Genomic DNA, 20,478 nt, shown 5'->3' with positions numbered 1-20,478 from the left:
AGTCGCGTCGCAAGAAATCGGTCAGTGAGCGACTCCATGGCGACTCCCTCAAACGGGTCGCTGGCGACTGGTTCGGGTCGCCCCCTCCGTGACTAATCGCCCCCTCCGTGACTAATCGTGTCGCGCGACCTCCGCGAGTCGCCAGTGTGAACCAGCCTTTATACGGCTGGTTCACACTGGCGACTCGCGGAGGTCGCGCGGCTCGATTCGTCACGAAGGGGGCGACCAGCAACAAGCGCCAATCGACAAGGAGTGTTCACACCGGCGTGCGACTCGCTTCACGACAACCCTGCCTCCGAACGAGATTTGAACGAAGAGCGGACTTTCGCGCCTTTACGGCCTCTGCTACCGCGCTTGGGGTAGATCAATTCGGACTCATTTCGGGTATGAATATATGAAATTATCAGCGAGGAAGAAGATCTTATGGTTATGCCCATATTTATGGCCGTTGCGACAGCCAAAGCGCTATAGTTCTACGAAGTCGGAAGCGGCGGTGGTGTGTGCGCTGTTGTTTGCGGTCTCGCGAAATAGCAGGTCTCGAAATCGCCTCATGCCTGAGCGTCGAGAGCATGACCAAGGATACGAGTACAAACGTGAATTAGTACGCTTCACTCTCGCAGTGCTCCTAACTGCGGGCGCAGGAAGTCGATCGTGCAAACGCGCACATGCACTCTTAAATTTTCCCGCCTTGGAAGGAGGCAAAAGCGCTGCGGATTGGCTCAGTAGTTTTGCGACTTTACGTCGCGTCGCAAGAAATCGGTCAGCGAGCGACTCCCTCAAACGGGTCGCTGGCGACTCGTTCGGGTCGCCCCCTCCGGGACTAATCACCCCCTCCGTGACGAATCGTGTCGCCCGACCTCCGCGAGTCGCCAGTGTGAACCAGCGTTCTAGCTCGACGAAGACGGAAGCGGCGGTGGTGTGTGCGCTCTCGTTTGCTGTCTCGCGAAATAGCAGTGCCCGAGCGTCGAGCACATGACCAAGAATACGAGTACAAACGCGAATTAGTACGCTTCACTCTCTCAGTGATCCTTAAAATGTGTGCCCAACAACTGCGGGCGCAGCAAGTCGATCATGCACACGCGTGCTTGCGCTCTTGAATTTTCCCGCCTTGTAAGGAGGCTAGAGCGCTGCGGATTGGCTCAGTAGTTCTGCGACTTGAAGTCGCGTCGCAAGAAATCGGTCAGCGAGCGACTCCCTCAAACTACCCCAAACGGGTCGCTGGCGACTGGTTCGTGTCTCCCCCTCCGTGACTGGGATAGTTTGGGATAGTTTGGGATAGTTTGAGGGAGTCGCTCGCTGACCGATTTCTTGCGACGCGACTTCAAGTCGCAAAACTACTAAGCCAATCCGCAGCGCTTCAGCCTCCTTACAAGGCGGGAAAATTCAAGAGCGCAAGCACGCGTGTGCATGATCGACTTACTGCGCCCGCAGTTGTTGGGCAACCCGCCGCCGGACACCCACCGGTAAAATTGGGTACAAGCGTCCCCCGGCCCGGCGCCCGGCTCTTTCAGGGGTGTGCGTTTGGGTGAGGCTCTGCTAACCCTGCTGTGCTCCCTCGGGGGCTTAGTTTCGAACAACCATGGTCTGCAAAGGCCGTGCTGAAAAAAAAAAAAAAAAAGGGCCACATAATGGGTTTTTGCCGCGCGAGGCGGGCTTATTGTTGTCCGATGGCGGAACGGATCACTGCCACATCGGAGCAACTATTTAGGCCGTGACACCTTTTCCCAAGCATTTCACCCCAGAAGAGCCGAGCACCAGGCCGGGAGAAAGCTTGTACCCATTGAAAAACCGGTGGGTAACCGGCGGCACCGGGATCGAACCCGGTACCTCCCGAATGCGAGGCGGATGCTCTACCACAAGGCCATCGCTTCGGTTCGAGGCTGAGGCTCTAAGGGAGCACTTCAGGTGAGGGTCAAAGGAAGTACCTTTGCAAGACAAACAGAACCACCTTTGCAGGCTGCGAGGTTCGAAACTGGGTTTGGGCCCACTGCGGAGGAGGGGCGCGCAGCGGGGTTTACGGAGCTTCTCCCAAACGCACACCCCTGTAAAAGCCGAGCACCAGGCCGGGGGACGCTTGTACCCATTTTTACCGGTGGGTGTCCGGCGGTGGGTTTCGAACTGACCACCTCCCGCAGCCGAGACGGGCGCTCTAACCACTAGGCCACGGCTGCGGTTAGGGTTAGGTGGTGAGGGTCAAAGGAAGTACCTTTGCAAGACAAACAGAACCACCTTTGCAGGCTGCGAGGTTCGAAACTGGGTTTGGGCCCACTGCGGAGGAGGGGCGCGCAGCGGGGTTTACGGAGCTTCTCCCAAACGCACACCCCTGTAAAAGCCGAGCACCAGGCCGGGGGACGCTTGTACCCATTTTTACCGGTGGGTGTCCGGCGGTGGGTTTCGAACTGACCACCTCCCGCAGCCGAGACGGGCGCTCTAACCACTAGGATCACTGCGAGAGTGAAGCGTACTAATTCGCGTTTGTACTCGTATTCTTGGTCATGTGCTCGACGCTCGGGCACTGCTATTTCGCGAGACAGCAAACGAGGGCGCACACACCACCGCCGCTTCCGTCTTCGTCGAACTAGAACGCTTTGGCTGCCGAAACAGACAATTAAAGTGCGCCCTGTTAAGGATGGCGACAATGGGTTGGCGCGGGAGCTGCTGCTTTCATCCATCAAGGCAAGAAGTCCCGACCGAAAGAGGTGAACGCTCAGGAACGGCGAGACGTCGCTTGGAGTGGCTATCACAAAAGAAAGCCGGAAAGGAACGCGGGGCTGTTCCAACGGTCAGCGGCAACTACGGGGCATCTGGAACAAAAAGGTTCAAGTGCTCCCGGTGTCTCCCGCATGGGTCGGTACCCTAGTGGCCACGCGGACAGGGGTCGTCGCTGGCTACGCTTCCCCAATTCCTCTTGCTGACGGCGCGCGGCGCCCCGTTCGACGCAGGTGTGTTCCAGACCATGAGACGCGGCATGCAGACAGCGATCGACACAGGTGTCCCAAACGATGAGACGCCGGTAGACACCCGAGCTCCTCGTGTGCTGCCGTCTACACCGTCACAATGGCTTCCTCCTTACCATCAAGTCTAAACTTTCAAGGGGGCGTGTCTGCGACAGTTAACGTGTACCAATGTGACTGACATTAAAGTGATAAGGACACTCCCTCGACGACAAGCCCACCCTTCACCTAGGGAACCTGGGGAACACGAACAGTTTAAAACTGTGTGTGTGTGTGTGTGTGTGTGTGTGTGTGTGTGTGTGTGTGTGTGTGTGTGTGTGTGTGTGTGTGTGTGTGTGTGTGTGTGTGTGTGTGTGTGTGTGTGTGTGTGTGTGTGTGTGTGTCTGTGTGTGTGTGTGTGTGTGTGTGTGTGTGCGTGCGTGCGTGCGTGCGTGCGTGCGTGCGTGCGTGCGTGCGTGCGTGCGTGCGTGCGTGCGTGCGTGCGGGCATCGTCAGCTCTTCTCTACTCCATGCGCCGGCCGCAAGGCGTCTTTGCACCGCAACCCCCCCCCACCCCCCCCCCCCCCCGTTTGTTAGAAACCCGGCGGATCATGCGGCCCCCCCCCCCCCCTTACGGAGTTTCGCCAAGCTAGTGTACGACCGGTCGTACGACGGTACCGTCTATGTTGATAAATGAAGAGCCCCAGTACCCGGACTTCTGTGCGTTCAGGAATTGATCCTGTCTCTAAAAAGAGCTCAATTTTGGCCGTACACTTTGGTGAGGGGCGTATGTGTACAAATTCAGATTTTTGAGGGGAGCATTGAAGGCTGCAGCGGCGAGCATAACGGTCCACTATGGTTGCCGCTTGCTGCAGGTTGGCCTCAATATCTCCAAGGGAACCTTGCGTGGCCCACAGGGTGATGTCATCGGCATACAGCGCCACCCACCACTAAACACCAGCGACAGTACCCAACTGGGCCGGCAGGTGCATCATAGCCAGATTGAATAAGAGAGGAGACAGTACTGCACCCTGTGGTGTTCCTCTGGTTCCAAGTTGGAACGGGCCATGTTTGGTGTCCTGGATTTTAAAGTAGGATTGGCGATCAGTCAAAAATTGCCGAATGTATCTGAACGCGTTGTGTCCGCAACCGGTTTGTGAAAAACGAGTGAGTATGTTACCTCATGAGTAACATTGTCGAAGGCTCCTTTCAAGTCTAAGGCGAGTATGACCCTATCGTTGTGAGGGCATTCGACCGGGTCAAGAACGTCCCGATTAAGCTGTAGCAAAACATCCTGTGCGGACCTGTACGGGCGAAATCCGAACATAGAGTCTGCGAAGATGTGATTTTCCTTTCCATGAACTCGGACAACCTGTCACGCACCATCGTCTCCATTAGTTCGCCCGCACACGAGGTTAGAGAGATGGGGCGAAGGTTGTCCGTGTTGATAGCCTTGCCAGCTTTTGGAATGAAAGTGACCGGAGCAGTCTTCCAATGAATGGGAAGTGGCGCGTCCCCAAGCCAAATTAAATTGATGTAATCCAATAAGGACTGGTAGGCCGGGTCGGGTACGTTAGCTAGTAATTTGACTGTAATTTTGTCCCGACCCGGGGCTGCGCCACGTTTCATTTTCGCCTAGGCCGCCCGCAGATCGTGGAGCTGGAACGGCTGATCCAGCTCAGCGTTCTCCGAACCTGCATAAGAGTTCGCCGGTCCGCGGGGGTCCTGGGTATTGCACAAGTATTGGTCCCGCAACTTGTGCACTAGCTGAGTTGTGCTGCCCTGAAAGCTCTGTATGGCACGTTGTAGATGTTTGAGTTTCTGTGTGTGTCTGCGTTGGGTGGTTGGGTCGATAAGAGCGCGGAAGAGCCGCCAGGTGTTCCTGTTGGACATCTCCCGCGCCGCCGTGTTGCAACGATCCACCCAGTTGGCGTCTGCGAGCTGAGCCGCATACTCGGCCGCCTGCTGGGCGAGCTCGGAAATTCGAGCCTTAAGTTTACGGTTATGCTTTTGTCGGCGCCACCGGCGGACAAGGCAATGCCGCGCTTCCCAGAGGTGGAGGAAGTGGTTATCCACGTCTGATACCGCCTCGGAAAGCTGAATTTTGGTTTCGGTGGAGCGAAGGCTAGAAACCAATTGTTCGGACCATGACTGGTAGCCTTGCTCGAGTATAGATGTAGCTGTGTTGTAATTTTCCCTAAACTTGGACCAGTCTGGGAGTTGAGCCTGTGTTGTGGGTTTCGCTAATGGTCTGGTCCGAATTGCAGTGTTCAGTATACAGTGGTCGCTACTGAGGGTTTCCTCAGTGTTGACCCAGTCAGCATACTGAATGTTGCGGGTAAAGGTTAAATCCGGACACGTGTCCTGAGTCACGAAGTTGCCTATATGTGTTGGGGTGGACGGGGTCTGTGTGAAGAGCAAGGCCCAACGTAGACGCAAGCTCCGCCAACTTGCGTCCCCGTTTCTCTTCACGGCGGTAGCCCCAGACTCGACTGGGGGCATTAAAATCGCCCACAATCAAGAGGGGGTCCCGACCCGCAGCTTTCAGCGCACGGCTGAAAAGGTCCGAGAATGATACATTCGGCAATTTGGGTGGGCAGTAGACATTTAGAATGTGCAGTGGTGGGTCCTGCTTGCGGAGGGGGAGGAGAGTCACCATTACATGGGAATAGCCAAGTTGGAGGTTCAAGTCGACCATATTTGCTGTGTATTTTTTGTGAACGCATAAACAAGACGAGGGGTCCTGCTGAAACGTCGTATAGTTTTGTTAGGGTGGCGCCACTTCCTGGCTCGTGAAGGGCCACCACGGCGGGCATATGCTCGAAAGTTGAAAAGAAAAGCCGAAGGTCGGGCCCGCTTAGAGCGAGACCGTAGCCCTCGGCAGTTCCATTGAGTTACAGTGATGGGGGAGGCCAATTTAGATAAGTGGGAACGCCTACACCGAGGTTGCCCCGCCATGTTCAGGTTTTGGGGTTAGAGGAGGGAAGGTAGATGCCCCGAGGCCATCAACCCGGGGCTGAAATTCAGCTCCTGGGAGGGGGCAGCTATCTTCCTCATTTTCGATGTCAGTTTCTCGACGCGAAAATTTTGAGGGCCGGCTGGATGCGTTTTTGAGAGGAGCGGCCCGGCGAGACGTGCGGGGGAGATTTGCGACATGTTGAGCGATCATGGTAGGAAGGGCCTCCATGACTTTGGCAATGATAGGCTCCATTGCCGTCCCGATAGGGGTTTCGATTTTGGCGTTAAGGCGAGCCTCAAGAATGGCCACGGAGGAGTCCGAGGTCACTGGTGCCGCCGCATCGCTCTCCATGGCTTCTGCTTGGGGGCAGGTTGTGGGAGAGGAGCAGTTTTAGTTTCAAGGACTTCAATTTTGGCAAGTAGCATCTCGTTTTGGACCCGGAGAGAAGCTACCAGGTTATGAAGCTCGGCGTCGGCCGCCGAGCGAACGTGAGGAGAAGGGGGGGGGGGGGGGGGAAGAGGAGGCAACCCTACCCAAGCCGCTCACCTGTTTTCCCTTTTTGACCGCATTTGCCCAGGCACCGCCTTCTCCTTGCTTGAGTTGGAAGTGGGTTTGCTTCCCCGATCCGCCGTGCGGGGGCTGTGGTGGCGCTTGGTCGCCTTTGATGTCACGCTCGCTTGAAGGCGCTTGCTTCTTGGAATTGGTGGCGTCACCGCCGGTGACGTGATCCTGTCGACGTGGCTTCTTGCCCGTTGCGCCAGTTTTGTCGCTCCTTTGGGCAATCGTATTGCCGAGGCGGTACTTTGCGGTACAATCTCTGGAGTTTATGGCATGGCCGCCACCACAAACAGCACATTTCAGCTTACACTCATGAAGGGCCCGCACTCCCTCGACGAAAGGAGCCTGTAGTCCACACAGGCCGCACTTATCTTGCAATGGATTTGGGCATGTGTCTGCCCTGTGGCCCACGGTGCCACACACACCGCAGGCTGGGATAGTGCGCAGGTAGGGCTGCACTTGGACAATTTCTGAGTCGTAGGTCACCGTCCGTGGCTTCACTTTTCCGGCAAAAGACGAGCCTTATTGGAGGTTCCAAATTTGCGAATTTCCAAGATAGTGCCATATGCCTCCACTGGACACCATCTTTCAGGGTTTCCGCTGTTTCGTGATTTGCCACAGTGATGACGCCGTAGCAAATTTCTTCGCCATTTTGCTTGAGATGGCCTCACAGTGGCACATCTCTCGAGCTGATTTGATCGCGAAATCACCAAGCAGACGGTCCGCCACGTATTCGTTTTTGGTGCTCGCAATGAGTAGATTTTGCTCGGGGGAAATGACGAAGCTGAGTTCGGACGCCATTTGCACGCCGAGATAGGCACGCAAGGCTAAGCCCAGCTCACCACATTGGAAGACAGTCCCGATAGCCCCAGCGAATGGGGCTTGATGATCACGAAGAAATCGTCGAGGCGGAATTTGTGGAGAGGTCTGGGCCTCCACGGGTTGGCGATCCTTGGCCGCGTGCGAGACGCGATCCTGCTGAGCTGGGGTTGACTTGCCGGACATGTAAACCTGGCGTCTGCCGTCATCTTGGCTTTCCGGCGCTGAGAGCGGCTCTCAGCGAGACGGATGAGATTTGAGTCCTGGAGTTGGTCCGATGGTGCCGAATTGGGTTCCCCGGCTTGATGAACCGTCGACCGGGTCATGGTGTCCGGGTCGCAGCCGCGTTGAAGCAGGGCGTTCGCCATGTTAATGCGGAGAGTGGCTTCCTCGCCGCCGGCGCAACGCGAGCGCGAGTGAAAGTCCGCTCTGAAGTGGTGAAACATTTGCCCACTAGGATTGAAGTGGTGTACTTGTGTGCCGGGCAACTTGCTGCGTCCGATGGATGCCAAATTTGCGGGGTGCGACGAATTGGTCCGTGGCTCTTGTCAAAAGCTGACGGAGCCGAGGTGCCACGCCGAGCTGCTTCCGACGATCCGGAGCAACGGATAGCCCTCGAGAATGCTTTGCCCGTGAACGGAGAAGCTGAGTGAACCGAACTATTGCTAGCATTTTTCAGTAGAACACCTGCAAAGCGGTGGTGGCATCTTTTTTTTTTTTTTTTTTGTAAACAGGCTCCACTACTATCACTGCCACAGAGACCTTTACGACTCGGTAGTAGTGCTTCTGCATCATTCCCGAATTTTGACAGGATGTAATAAGGAATGACAAAACTGTGAAAAACTGTTGTTGATGGGCAGACTTTTACTCTGAAATGCAAACCATTGCTTTCCCAAAATCCAAACAGCTTTTGGCATGTTTTGGAGAGCTGGTTCTCCAAGCACCCGAAAGTATGCTATACTACTTACAAAGAAAGGCTGCGGTCGGTTTGAAATTTCAATTCTCTGCTTTGCACTGGAGGAATGAGAAAGGAAGAGAGGTCATTGTCTCAGGCCCATACAACCAATTTGGGCATGTGGCCAGAGGCTTGGGAGATTGTGCAGGCACTTCAGGCGTTACTTCTTCCCCGATGCCCATATTGCCTAGTTAGGCCCACAATGCAAATTGGTCATGACAACCTTTATGTTTATGTATGCCATCATCTGCTATTTTGGCACATCACGAGGATTAAGTGTGAAAGCATAGTCACATATGCCAGCCACCACAGTCAGGACAAAGTGATATCAAGAGCCCGACGACCTCCGAGTCGTAAAGCCAACTAGCTCGCTTGCAAGTACTACTGATATCAAGAGAGTTTACAAGAAAGATTGACATGAAGAGAGAATGTGCCAACCAAACACATGGTGCATACAATACTAAACTTTTGGTTTGCATGTTCTTTGTTTCAGGCTTTGTGTAATGTTAAAGGCTATGAGATACATACCAAGTGTTTCAAGGAAGCCCACCACTAATTTTTAGAAATTGGTTTTATGAGACATGAAGACTACTTCTGCAGTAGAAATGTACTGGTGTTGGTAGGCATAAAAAATCAGAACATTGTTAATTAGTATGCTGGTTAACTAAATTCTAATAATTTGGTTTTTAACGATTGCATTTAGGTGTTCAGCTGGAGTTAGGGATTTGCAGCTGGCCATTACTAATAGCCACATCAGTTCTTATAATTTTGAAAGCGCTCATCCTTAGCACAGTGACTCAACAAAATTTGGCAATCCCACACTTAAAGACTCTCTAAGCACAATCTCAATTCTTAGCTGCTCCTTATATGATGGCCCCTTTCTTCATATCTGCACCAGTTCCAAGCTATTTCCGCCTTGAAGCCAATTTTTGTGGGAGGATCTCGGGCCAGGAATACATAAAACAAAGTCTGACCACCATCTACATTTCTGAATGCCTTTTTAAAACAAGCACCTTGAACACATCTAATGCATGTGGCCTTACAACGGTGAATGTGTGCATTAATAATACAGAGACAAAGCACCAAACAGCTGAGAACAAAATGCAAGCCTTCACAACAAAACAGGTACTTCAAATGACACAGGACCATTTATGCATGTATTGCTAAACAGCACTTGTTTATTCATAACTCAGGAAACCTTTTTTTTTCTTTAAATACATATCTCTGTACACAAAAAGATTCCAAAGCACCTGTAAAGGCAGTCTGTTGTGCAATGTTAACACGTGCACACCTCAGCACGTGTATAAAAGAAAACGAAGGAAAAAATTCTGCTTCACGCACACACAACACACATGCCACACACACGCATACAAGAGAAAGAAAAAAGAAATCCATTTCCTTATATAATTACATGTCTCCTGTACACAGCCTCTTCTCCAGGACAGACGAGAAGGGCTGGGGAATGAGGGGCGACCCCTCGCCTTATGTCAGTTTCTCTTTGCTGTTTCTTTTTCTTCACATTAAGAGTCTATGTACAGATGTGTGACTATGGAGTGCCATCTTGCTCATCCACCTTCAGCATTTCGGATGGGCTGGAAAACAAATGCATGGGGTTTCAACCGTGAGTGAGAAAGAGCGAGAAGACACACTACTATGAAGCACTATATCTAAAACACCGCCATGCTGAAAAAAAATCCCGATTTCATACGAGCAGTGTGCAGCATAATGATGCAAGGTGTCAAGTTCTGATTTCGATTCTGTACTGTTGTTAATAGAAGCTGCCAAATTTCTGTTGAGCATACTTTCTTTTGAATGATGTGCAAATCATAGGTAAACAAGAGTCTTACATACAGAAGTTGCCTGTGAGTAGAAAATAACCTGTGCTGGATTGTGCTGTGTTGACTTTCATGATGCATAAGCGGCTAAGGCTATCATGCACTAACACTAAAGATTTTAAAGCTTCTCTATTAACAGAATCTTCACAATTACAAAGATGATGACAGTGCATTACAAGACCCTCTCTGAGATGTGAAGATGACAATGGCTGAAAACAATTTGACCTCCTTCGCATTCTGCAATTTTATGGGGACTAAGTTTTATCACTGGCAGCAGTTCATAAGCATCATTTTTCTCATCAGTTAAGTTGACTGTGGGTCTGTGAAGCTGTTTCCCGCAACTAATTAATACTTTACTGCTCACGTCACAAATTTCACAGACCACTTACGTACTGTTCACTCATTAGTGCACAGAGCACAGACACAAAGTTCAATGTCAACACTCAGCCAGCTGCCAGTGCTTTCTGGTCACAATGTTTGGTGTTGCTGTGGGCAAGTGGTATGAAGAAAAAGAAGATGTGGATGTTCCACCTGCAGACACCATTCAACAATCCACTGTCTCTCATTCTCTGACAAATTATGCCGGCAAAAGAGCAAGACATTTGACAAAATAAAAAATGCTTACTGTTTTCGCTATTCGAATCAGTTCAAGGCATTCGGCGTGATTAGCTGCACGTAATGGACCAAATGCTAACTGGCGCCCGACGCTCTTAGATATAGATGCGAAGTGGGCCCAAACAAGCACCCCTCTCCCCTGCTGTGGTAGATGGGTGAGGTCATTGAGCTAATACACAGGCGGAAATTCCAAGTGCTACTAACCCTCTTCTTTCAGCAATGCAACAGAAAATAGAATTGCGTTCCGTGAAGGCTACAGGACAACCATTGCTGCCCTAGTAGTCTCATACCTCTCTCACACAGGCAATCTGAATGCCCATTGAGTGAACGGCCATTGAAATTTTCGAGGGTCATCGAGATACACCACTGGCACATGGCAAATTTCAATGACCATTGAATAGTGAGCGTGTGATACGACAGATGGTGCCACGGGTAACAACATCGTGTAAAGATATGAAGTTAAACTGGATAACACGAAGCGGACATCACACAAAGTGCTATATTTAAATGAATTCACTCAGAGAAGGGCATTCAAATACCTCACAGCTCAGCATAACCCACAGACACCCCGGGCAAGCAATGGTGGAACGAAGACGAATGATGTGCACTCGCTGCATTCATTTTGCACCAGCAATGCTGCCACAGCTCGGCAGTAGTCTTGCTGCGTTCGTATAGTTGCTATCATTAGAAGCGCATGTGGAGCTCTTCTTGGTGTCAGTTGCCGCAAAGCGTAGTAAAAGACGAACATAAGCGAAACACTGCAGCATGCCCCACTGCCACAGAACACCACCTAGAACAGGCTCGTCAGTTTGTTTACATCTGAACACCGCACATTCTCAAGAGTGATCATTTTGACTCCCGAAAAACTAGTTGACGAGCTGTTTAATGTAGTCTAAATAATTTAATCCAGAACATGGCTTGTTTCTTTTAAGTTTATGTCTTGTGTTTCCCCTTAGGGTGAATGCGGCTGCTCTCAATGTTCCTTGGCTTTCCAATGGCCATTCGCGAACATCATTGAGTCAATGCCGATTGAGTTCAATTGTCATTGAAATCCGCCGTGTGGCAGTGGCCAATCCTCATTGAGTTCGATCTGCATCGACTCAAGGGACATTGAAACTGCCTGTGTGACAGAGGTATCAGAAAAGTTTACAAAATTCTAGGCTGTTGTTGTAGAGAGAATTACTTCAAAATATCAAGTGAAGCATTATTAATTTCAAAAGGTCCTTTTTATTTACTATCTGCAATAACAACACTCTGAGTGCAGAAGATCTGAGAGAGTCTGAGAGAGTTTATGCCACGTGCACCATGGCCATTTTCGGCCAACTTAAGGACAAGTGGTGCTATCTGGTGCTGTCACTGTAATTCAAACAAGACTGATAAGCCTGCTGAACTTGTCGGATTCCTCTGTTTCAAATACAACAACGATGGAGGTAGTAGCGGCACTATTTGTTAAACGCGCATAGAAGACATGTCGTGTACTCAGCACAGCACAGCTGTTGGAAGGCCACAGCTTACATGCGGAGACATGTTTGCTATCAAGTTCAAAGCCAGCAGATGAAACGTGGTGATAGCATATATATTCATGTCGCCAAACAGTGCATTAAAGAATATAAAAGAGCCATCACTTTTATGCACTCTGTGAATGTGAACACACCAATTACGCAGGCACCGGACGCTCGCCTTATCTGCGGCGACTTGAACATTGGCGCTAAGAAATCACAGTGATTGCCAGTGTTCATGAGCGAACTGCTTAGGGTCACATTTGTTAACAATCCACTTCAAGCAGCCACTACCAGAAGTGCATCTTGCATTGATTACATCTTGGCACGACACATCCATGTAACCAGCATGAACTATGTATCATACTTCAGTTACCACATGCTGCTGCTCGCTGCTCTGCAAGACAGCACAGAGCACACGCTCGACTAAATGTATGTAAGTTTCATTGAAAACTGTAGTTTGTTTATGGCAACAGAACATGGATCAGCAAGCATGCATTCCTGGAATAGAATATTATAGACAAAGCATAGATTAGACAGCTAATTTTTTTTCCTGAAATTTATGGTGCTAACAAAATTTCATTTCGACTTGGAGGTGCATTAGCTAGCAAAAGGTGGAGGTGAATTTTTTTTTTCACTCCTTCACAACTTGGGCATGAGCCGTGACTAGGCAAAACAGTAAGGACCACCACTCACAGATGCATGGTTCCAGTCGATCACCCGTGTGGATGCCTCTCAAAGGGGTCATACGTCCAATGGGGATGTTGCCTTAGCAGAGGGCTCGTGTGGTGTTTCACGGCTGGGAGGCAGCTCTCGTGCAGATGGAGGCGGCATGGAGATGGCCACCTGAGAAGACGCGGGCAGCCCTTCGCCCGCAGGCCCAGTCTTCTGGTGGTGCAGCGGGGTGCCCAGAGAGGGCGCCGCGGTGCTGCTGCTGGCAGTGGAGGACTGGTCCTCGTCGGAAAGCAAGGGCCACTGCTGCTCCACCTTGGTGAGCCGCTCACTCAGGGCACGCAGTGCGATTTGCCTGCGGTCGCATTTTGCCAGACCTCCATCAAGGCAAGCAACAGAGCTATGCTGTCCGTACAGCGCCGCTGTGGCTAACCCCCCCAGCTGTGCCAAAGCACAAACACATTGCATACCTCAGGCCCATAGCCATAACAACAAGTCCAGTGATGTCAGCAATATGTGATAAGCAATGAATTCTTAACAGTGGTTGAGTGGACTTGACATATGGCTGCTAAGACCAAGGACCGTACCCTGGCCGCCATGGCGACATTTGATATAGTATGTCATATTTATAGGGTTATTCCTTTCTGGGTTTTATATTTTTTTCAAATTCGGGGGGTGGGGGTAAAAATCAGGTGTTATTTTATGACTTGATAATAGAGGAGAAATCGGGTTTTTCGTGGAAACAATCCAAAATTTGGGTTTTATCGGATTAAAGTTACAAACTAACAATACATTTCATTTCTCCTAATCGGTGGGTTACGATTCGGACTATGTTTTGGTGATGCTTTCAATAAGGTATTTCATATTTCAGCGTTTCTCTCTCTCAGTTATGTACAACGGTCAGTTTCTGGACAAGAAATACTTCATTCACGTGAGCTGGACATCGACGTTTTACACGCCCTTATAAACACAGATAATCATCTGCATGCGCAACATTTCGGTTTCCATTCGAGACCTGTCTGGTATCTTAGCTGAGAGAACGCTCGCTCAACGTCACAGCAATGACAACGCTGCAATTTCTAGCCTGGTGCAGCGCACAGCTGCGTTGTTCCAATAGTCGATTGGTTCAACACTCATTTGTGGAACTTGCTTCCATCAAGTAATGGTTAAACTCCTTGCGAAACTCCTACATCGCCTGTCACAGAAATGAAGAGAGGTCATCAAACGACTGACTCCGCAGCCGATTTTGAAATGGATCGAGTAGGCACCCAGTTTCCACATTGTCAAGTGGTTTTCTTCTTTTTCTGAGATGTTTGGTTTCAGAGTGCAGCCCCATTTTGTGGAGATTTTCACACAAAGCTCTTCACAAAAAAATTTTACTAATGTGGCACTGACCTTAGGTAACATAGACAAAACACCCTTTGCTCGAACGCTTTTACCGGTCATCGTGGAAAACTCGTTGACAGTCTGCTGTAGCTTGACAATTACTAGGTGATCAAAACTTGGCATCAGAATTTTTTCTGGACATCTGAAAGTGGCTCGTGTGCACCTCTCATTAAGACCGCCTTTTGCTCGAATAGCTTCTGCTTTAGTGCTTTCATATGAGCTTTCAACAAGTTCCGTGGGCACAGTTGTTCCAGAAACCGGGAAAAATCAGGTTTTATCCGGCTTTTTAGAAACGTGTTCGAGTGCAAAAACCGGATAAATTTGGGTTTTACCCAAAAACGAACAAACCTACATATTTACTATCCCAAAGCACCATATGGAGGCATGCAAAGCCATAGTGAAGGGCTCAAGATTAATTTCAACTACATCGAGTTCTTCAATGAGTGCTCACACCACACAGCAGATAGAGAGTTTTTGCAATAGAGGCAGAATGCAAACACACTTCTACACTGTCAGTGCACATTCAAGGATTGCAAGCGGTCGAAATTAGTTTGGACCCATTCAGAGCGAAGTCCCTCATAGGCCATCTGTCACTCATATATAAACATATTTACGATGAGTACCTTAGTATATAGCCCCGCGAGGGTGGCGCCGTGGTTAGGGCGCTCGACCCCTGTGCCCAAGGATGCGGGATGGAATCCCGACCTCGGCGGCCACTTTTCGATGGAAGCAAAAAGGAAGGTGCCCATGTGCTGTGAAATGTCGGTACACGTTAAAGAAGCCCAGGTGGTCGAAATTTCCGGAGCCCTTTACAACGACATCTCTAATAGGCTGAGTCACTTTGGAACATTAAACCACTTAAATCAAATCACATTGACAATGCTTTTCACAAAAGAATGTCAGGGTCATGAGACAAATTTTAGCTTCTGAGTTTTAATGGGCCAACGACTATTCAAATCACAGCATGGCATGCCATACTGCCAGACAAGTCCCCAAATGCTGCTAAACCTGTCTTCCATCAATGAGATCAGCATCTTCACAGGCAGAGAAAAACATCCATGCTGCAGCAGTGAAACGTGACACAATGCATCATCACATGACACACTCCATGCAAAACCAGCACGTGACTTCCTCCATTAAATGGCATCCCTTTAGAAACTACATGAAAAGCACTCAGTTTCACGGTACCTATTATACATGCAATTCTGAGCTGCTTGTCCAGCCGATCCAGCTCCTCTTGAAGAATTTCTTATCCAGCTCCCCTTGAACAGCCTCTTTTATACTTTGTAAACGTCATACGAGAGAGCTGCATGATATCATCTTGACAGTAAAACAATTCTAGATTTTTCATCATTTCATGCATCCCCTCTTGCCCCCATGCTAGTCCTCGTTGATGAATCAAGTTTGTATCCTCCTCTACCATGTTGTTTTAAACTTTATTCTAGTAATTTTGGTTGCAGCAGATGAGAGGCACTGGCTTTTTGCCAACAATTTCCAGCATTAAACTGCACGAATTCTTCATAAAAGCACTGCAAATGGGACAGCTAGCATGTATACTTATTAAAAAGATGGAGAACACAACATTTAGACGGAGGGCACAACATTTAGACGGAGGGCACAACATTTAGTGGTGCGTTTTAGTACAAGCCTTATCACAGCTCTAAAGTGGGTTTCAGAGCAGCTTGGCAAGGAAGGAAAATGACATTCTATGCTTAAGAAAACCCAGACCTACTTGCAATCGCCATGCATCTTCCAGTTAGCTTTTCAAAAAGAGCTTCAGCCCGGATGCTCACCTTCTTCGCTCTGCATCCTGGGGGTCAGTACCCGGCAGATTGATGGTCACAGTGGAAGCAGATCCACTGGACAAATTGTACTTCCGCGGCGGCTTTCTACACAGCTTGATCTTGACAAAGAAGTTGAAGATGAGGTTGCTGACCAGTGCTATGGGTGGTTGGAGCACATTGGGAAAGAAACTGCAGCACAAAAAGAAAAAAGAAATTTGTCAGTTGACACAAATACATAAGTTAAAGTACACAAGCTCAACTTGGAAATGCCTTTAGCACAGTGTTTATGCAGGATCTCTCTATTTCTAATACATCAACATTGTAGTTGATGCATAACATCATTTAAACCTTGAGAGAACAGAGTCAAATGAAAACATTTTGGCACCATTTCAGAGTTTCAGATTCTCAAGTTTTATAGTGTGATGTACAGTTCTCATATGAATGCTGCCTTCTCTTTACGCTACTAGTAACTACAATTTCCTTCGCTGTTTACCAGCTTTTAAACACTGTGACCAAGAATGTTCCCCAAAAATTAACCAGCTGAAAGCAACAGCAAGTGTCTCCATCTACACTACAGGAAATCAAAGAATGTTGGCCTTGCCCTATGCAGTTATGCTTCATGCAGGAAATTTGTTTCGGTTAAGGGCTCATAGCAAACACTAATGAAAAGGACAACCACTGCTACTTTATAATTTCCTGTACCCTAAAGTATACAAATAGCAGTGCCTTCAAGGAGACGCATTGCAAATGGAAGTGCATTCACAGGGATGGAACTGCACTTGCAGATTGATACACAGCATGGAAATTAAGAATACATGAGCCAACACAACAAATGTGAGGCAATATACCATTGCAGATGTTTCTGCACCAAAACAATGTGAACATGCAATGACTCCTGACATTTCTAGCTAAGTTTTCTGCAGAATTACGCCACAAAGCAAAATAATTGGCATCTATTGATCTTAATGTATAATGAAAGTAGACATTAGCAGTGCACTTTCTAGCAAAGCTGTGCACAGGGTTATATGTCTGGTAGAGTGCACTTCAACATATTTAAATTAGACTCCAAACATATATACAGCAAGACCACATGAAATCCCTGACATGAGATGGAACAGCAAATCAAGTGACTTTCGTATGTTTCTGAGTGACGTCAACATGAAGAGCACAAAGCTCTGCATTTACTTGTTTGCCTTATACGTGTGTCCAAAACAGCTGAGGGCAGCGTACAGCTGTAGTGGCCATGCCTTTATGTTCACGCTATTCAATTGATCCTGACATCAGCTCATGGCAGTGTACAGCTGTGCACATGCACAGCCCTTGGAGTGCTTTTGTTCTATTAGTTTTCTTACTTTTTTTATAGACTTCAGCTACATTCACTACTTTTACCTTCCTGCAAAGGATTAGCCTGTTTATCAAATAAAAATAGTACAAAACTAGTGACGCTTTTTAAGACTCCACAAGGTGAAGAACAGTAAAAGGAGGATGAAACCCAACTTACAAACTTGTGCGATTAAAGATGAGAATTTGTGCTGTTCCCTAGCTGCTTTTTACCCCATTGCAAGACTGTTCTAGTATTTCATACTTGAAACCAGTCATAGGCACTAACTACTAAACATTTACCAGGAAATTAACATGCAACTTTACAAAAATAAGGTGCACACTAGCTTTCCCTTCAGTGTGCGCACACCTTTGTTTTGACTGCATTTATCACACGGTGGTTATTTGTCTTTGAAGCCCTGCTTGTACATTAAATTTTTCGATATTAATCTCTCCTCTTTTGATGTTGTTTTTTTATTTTTCGCCCATGTGTACACAATTCCTTAAATGCTTTAGTTTCTTCATTTTTTTTTAATAAAGCAAATATCCTGTCTTGTAATGAATGCTGCCTCCCCAGCCCTGTAGTGCCTTTGCGCCTCTCAAGTAAAACACATGAACTGAAATGAATGAAAACATTGATTGCAAGCTGGCAATACTTCAATACATGAATATCCAACAACTATGCCTACTGCCTGCTTTCAACACATGGGAAAAGTGAAATCAAACAATCACAATTGCCAGCAGCCTTTCAAGATTAAAATGCAATAATGTTCCTGTACTGAGATTCTAGCCAGGCCCCATGAAGCTACACTAATCTAAGCAGCCTTCTTTAACTAGCCTGGCCAATTATCTGCAACTTAAATCTATCATCAGAGCGACGACAGTGACGTCATCCAATGTAAACATCTAGAGACTTCACCTTACAGTGTTCTTTAGAAACTGTAAAAGCAACACTGTGAACACACTATAACATCCCTGGCGAGTCATCACCAAGAACACAGATGCGAGCTTATCTGAGCATAATCAAGTAATGTCAGCTGCTGGCTCGTCTAAACATAGCTAGATGTGTATCATACGCACGGCCAACGTTAGAATGCGACGCACAGATGTCATCGACCAGAACACGTTAATTCTTCCAGGCGACAATTCGTCAAATTGACAAGGCAGCTCTTCGACCTGGCACGGCGTACCCAGCCGACCAGATAACGCCCACGGCCCTGATTCATAACCAGCACCACCAACGCACCTGGCGAATGTGAAGTGGTCTGCCATGTCCCCCTTACTGCCGTTGCTGTGGTGCTGATAGAAGCGCAAGTAGACCCACGACGAGAGCATGCCCGAAGCAAACATAACCGGGTAGGTGCCGCGCAGAACCTGGCATGCCCACAGAATGATCGCGCCCAACAGCACCGTAAGCGGAACGTTCCGGTTGCGTATCTTGCCGAACGGCAGCGGTACCAAGACGTGGTCGGGCATGATCTGCTTGACGGCGACCATTACGGCGGCGCAGTAGCCCGCCAAGCCGTGGATTCGCACGGCGAATAGGTAGTCTGGATTCCAGCTGATCGAGTACAGCACGATGTAGTAGGCCACCGAGAGGAACGCCACGCTCGTGTTGACGATGGCGAAGAAGGTGAGCATCTCGATGGCGCCCCACAGAGGCTCGATGAGCTTGCCGCACAGGCCAACGGTTACGATGTCGGCGATCACCATCCAGACGCTGTTCTCGAAGAAGGCGTGCGTGAACGCGGTCCATATCCAGAAGCTGGGCGGTATGATATAGCCCGGCGTCACGCACACGGCTCGCGACGCGACCTGGCTGTAGGAGAGGAAGTAACAGAGGAACACTGCTAGGCTGAGCACTTTGACGACCGCGCTGCACGTCTGCAGCGCGGCCAAGAACTGCTGTCGCAGATACGGCAAGTTTCTTTGCACCACAGTGGAAGCGGCCATCTTCTTGGCGGCCATGTCGTTTTTCCCCCCATGCAGACGACGACCGGAAGCTGTGCGAGAACAGAAACCGGACATGACGTTTTTTGTGGTGATGCGTCACCTAAGGCGGTCACGTGCAACTACTTCGTCTGCACGTGACCGCCTTAGGTGACGCTGGAGCATAAGTATATACGTATTTGGAAAGGTTTTCGCCGCTTCTAAATGTTAACCGGGCTGCGTTCGAAACGAAGAGGCGTCCGTGTGCTGTGCGATGTCAGTGCACGGTAAAGGTCCCCAAATGGTCGAAATTACTCCGGAACCCTCCACTACACCTGCCTCCTTTCCCTTGCGGCGCTGTTTAGGTGTCCACAGAAAAGGTTAAATACCGCGCCTTTCCTTTTCTGTAAATTACTTATTAAAAGCACTGTAGGAAGAAGGAAAATTTAAAAAAAATGCGCGGGCCTGCTACTGGCTCTGTAGCTGAGCCACCGCCACTGCCTTGTGCGGACATAAAGAAAATAATAAAAAGGAGAGGGAGAAAAAGACGCGCGTCGCAACAGCCGTCGTCCACCACCGAAGCGGTGGCGGGTGCAATGACAGCCTACAACAAACGCAAATCCGGTGGTAGGCTAGCCCCCGCCGCAATTAAGCGGTGATGACCTACCAGTCCCAGCCCCATAGGACCAGGAGCAGCCACCCCTCCCCCCGCACTTATTAGCGGATGAGCGCAAATGCAGTCAGTCTTGAGGATGTTAGTGCAAACTGCCACAGCTTGAAGCAATCACCTGTGGTCATCTGTTTCAAACTCAAGCCATTGGCTATTAATTTAAACAGCGCGAACAAGTATACAAAGGACAAGGTAAAAGAAGGCCACAGTACAAGCGCTTTTACCTTGTCCTTTGTCTTCTTGTTCGCGCTGTTTAAATTAATTATGAATGTGTACCAACTCGCCCAACAAAGTATCTTGGTCAAGCCATTGGTGTTTATGCTAAAGTTTCATGACTATGGGAGCTTATCTGAGTGTCCCAATTGAGGTTGGCGGCTTCAATCAATAGGCATTCCCGATGGCGTAGTGTGTCCAATCCAATCCAAAATCCAAGTGTGTCTATCATATTGATCAGATCCACTAGGTCTGGCAGGAAGTCTGTCATTCTCTTCGAACAAACTAGGGCAAATATACTTTAGCAGTCAGACCAAGCACAATAAGAAAA

General features: G+C 49.0%; 1 protein-coding gene across 1 annotated transcript; it reads right to left on the bottom strand.

Annotated features, from left to right (window-relative positions):
• Positions 1-9,358: 9,358 nt before the first annotated feature.
• Positions 9,359-19,334, bottom strand: LOC146180186 (transmembrane protein 115). The gene is made up of 4 exons (XM_084579418.1): positions 18,582-19,334; positions 16,025-16,204; positions 12,870-13,200; positions 9,359-9,816 (listed from the first exon to the last, which is right to left on the bottom strand). Exons 1-3 carry the CDS (start codon positions 19,301-19,303, stop codon positions 12,918-12,920), a joined length of 1,185 nt encoding a protein of 394 aa, XP_084435544.1. The 5' UTR covers positions 19,304-19,334; the 3' UTR covers positions 9,359-9,816; positions 12,870-12,917.
• Positions 19,335-20,478: the final 1,144 nt, after the last annotated feature.

This window comes from Amblyomma maculatum, chromosome 9, assembly GCF_055883805.1.
Source record: "Amblyomma maculatum isolate TAMU_Amacu chromosome 9, ASM5588380v1, whole genome shotgun sequence".
Lineage (NCBI taxonomy): Eukaryota > Metazoa > Arthropoda > Arachnida > Ixodida > Ixodidae > Amblyomma > Amblyomma maculatum.
Note: the sequence above shows the minus strand (reverse complement) of the source record. Positions and strands in the feature narration are given on the sequence as shown.

Coding starts and splice junctions, on each gene's coding strand:
- LOC146180186 (XM_084579418.1), bottom strand. CDS start 19,303: ATGGCCGCCAAGAAGATGGCCGCTTCCACTGTGGTGCAAAGAAACTTG. Junction 16,205..18,581: donor GACCACTTCACATTCGCCAG/GTGCGTTGGTGG, acceptor TTTGTGCTGCAG/TTTCTTTCCCAATGTGCTCC. Junction 13,201..16,024: donor CAGGATGCAGAGCGAAGAAG/GTGAGCATCCGG, acceptor ATGCGACCGCAG/GCAAATCGCACTGCGTGCCC.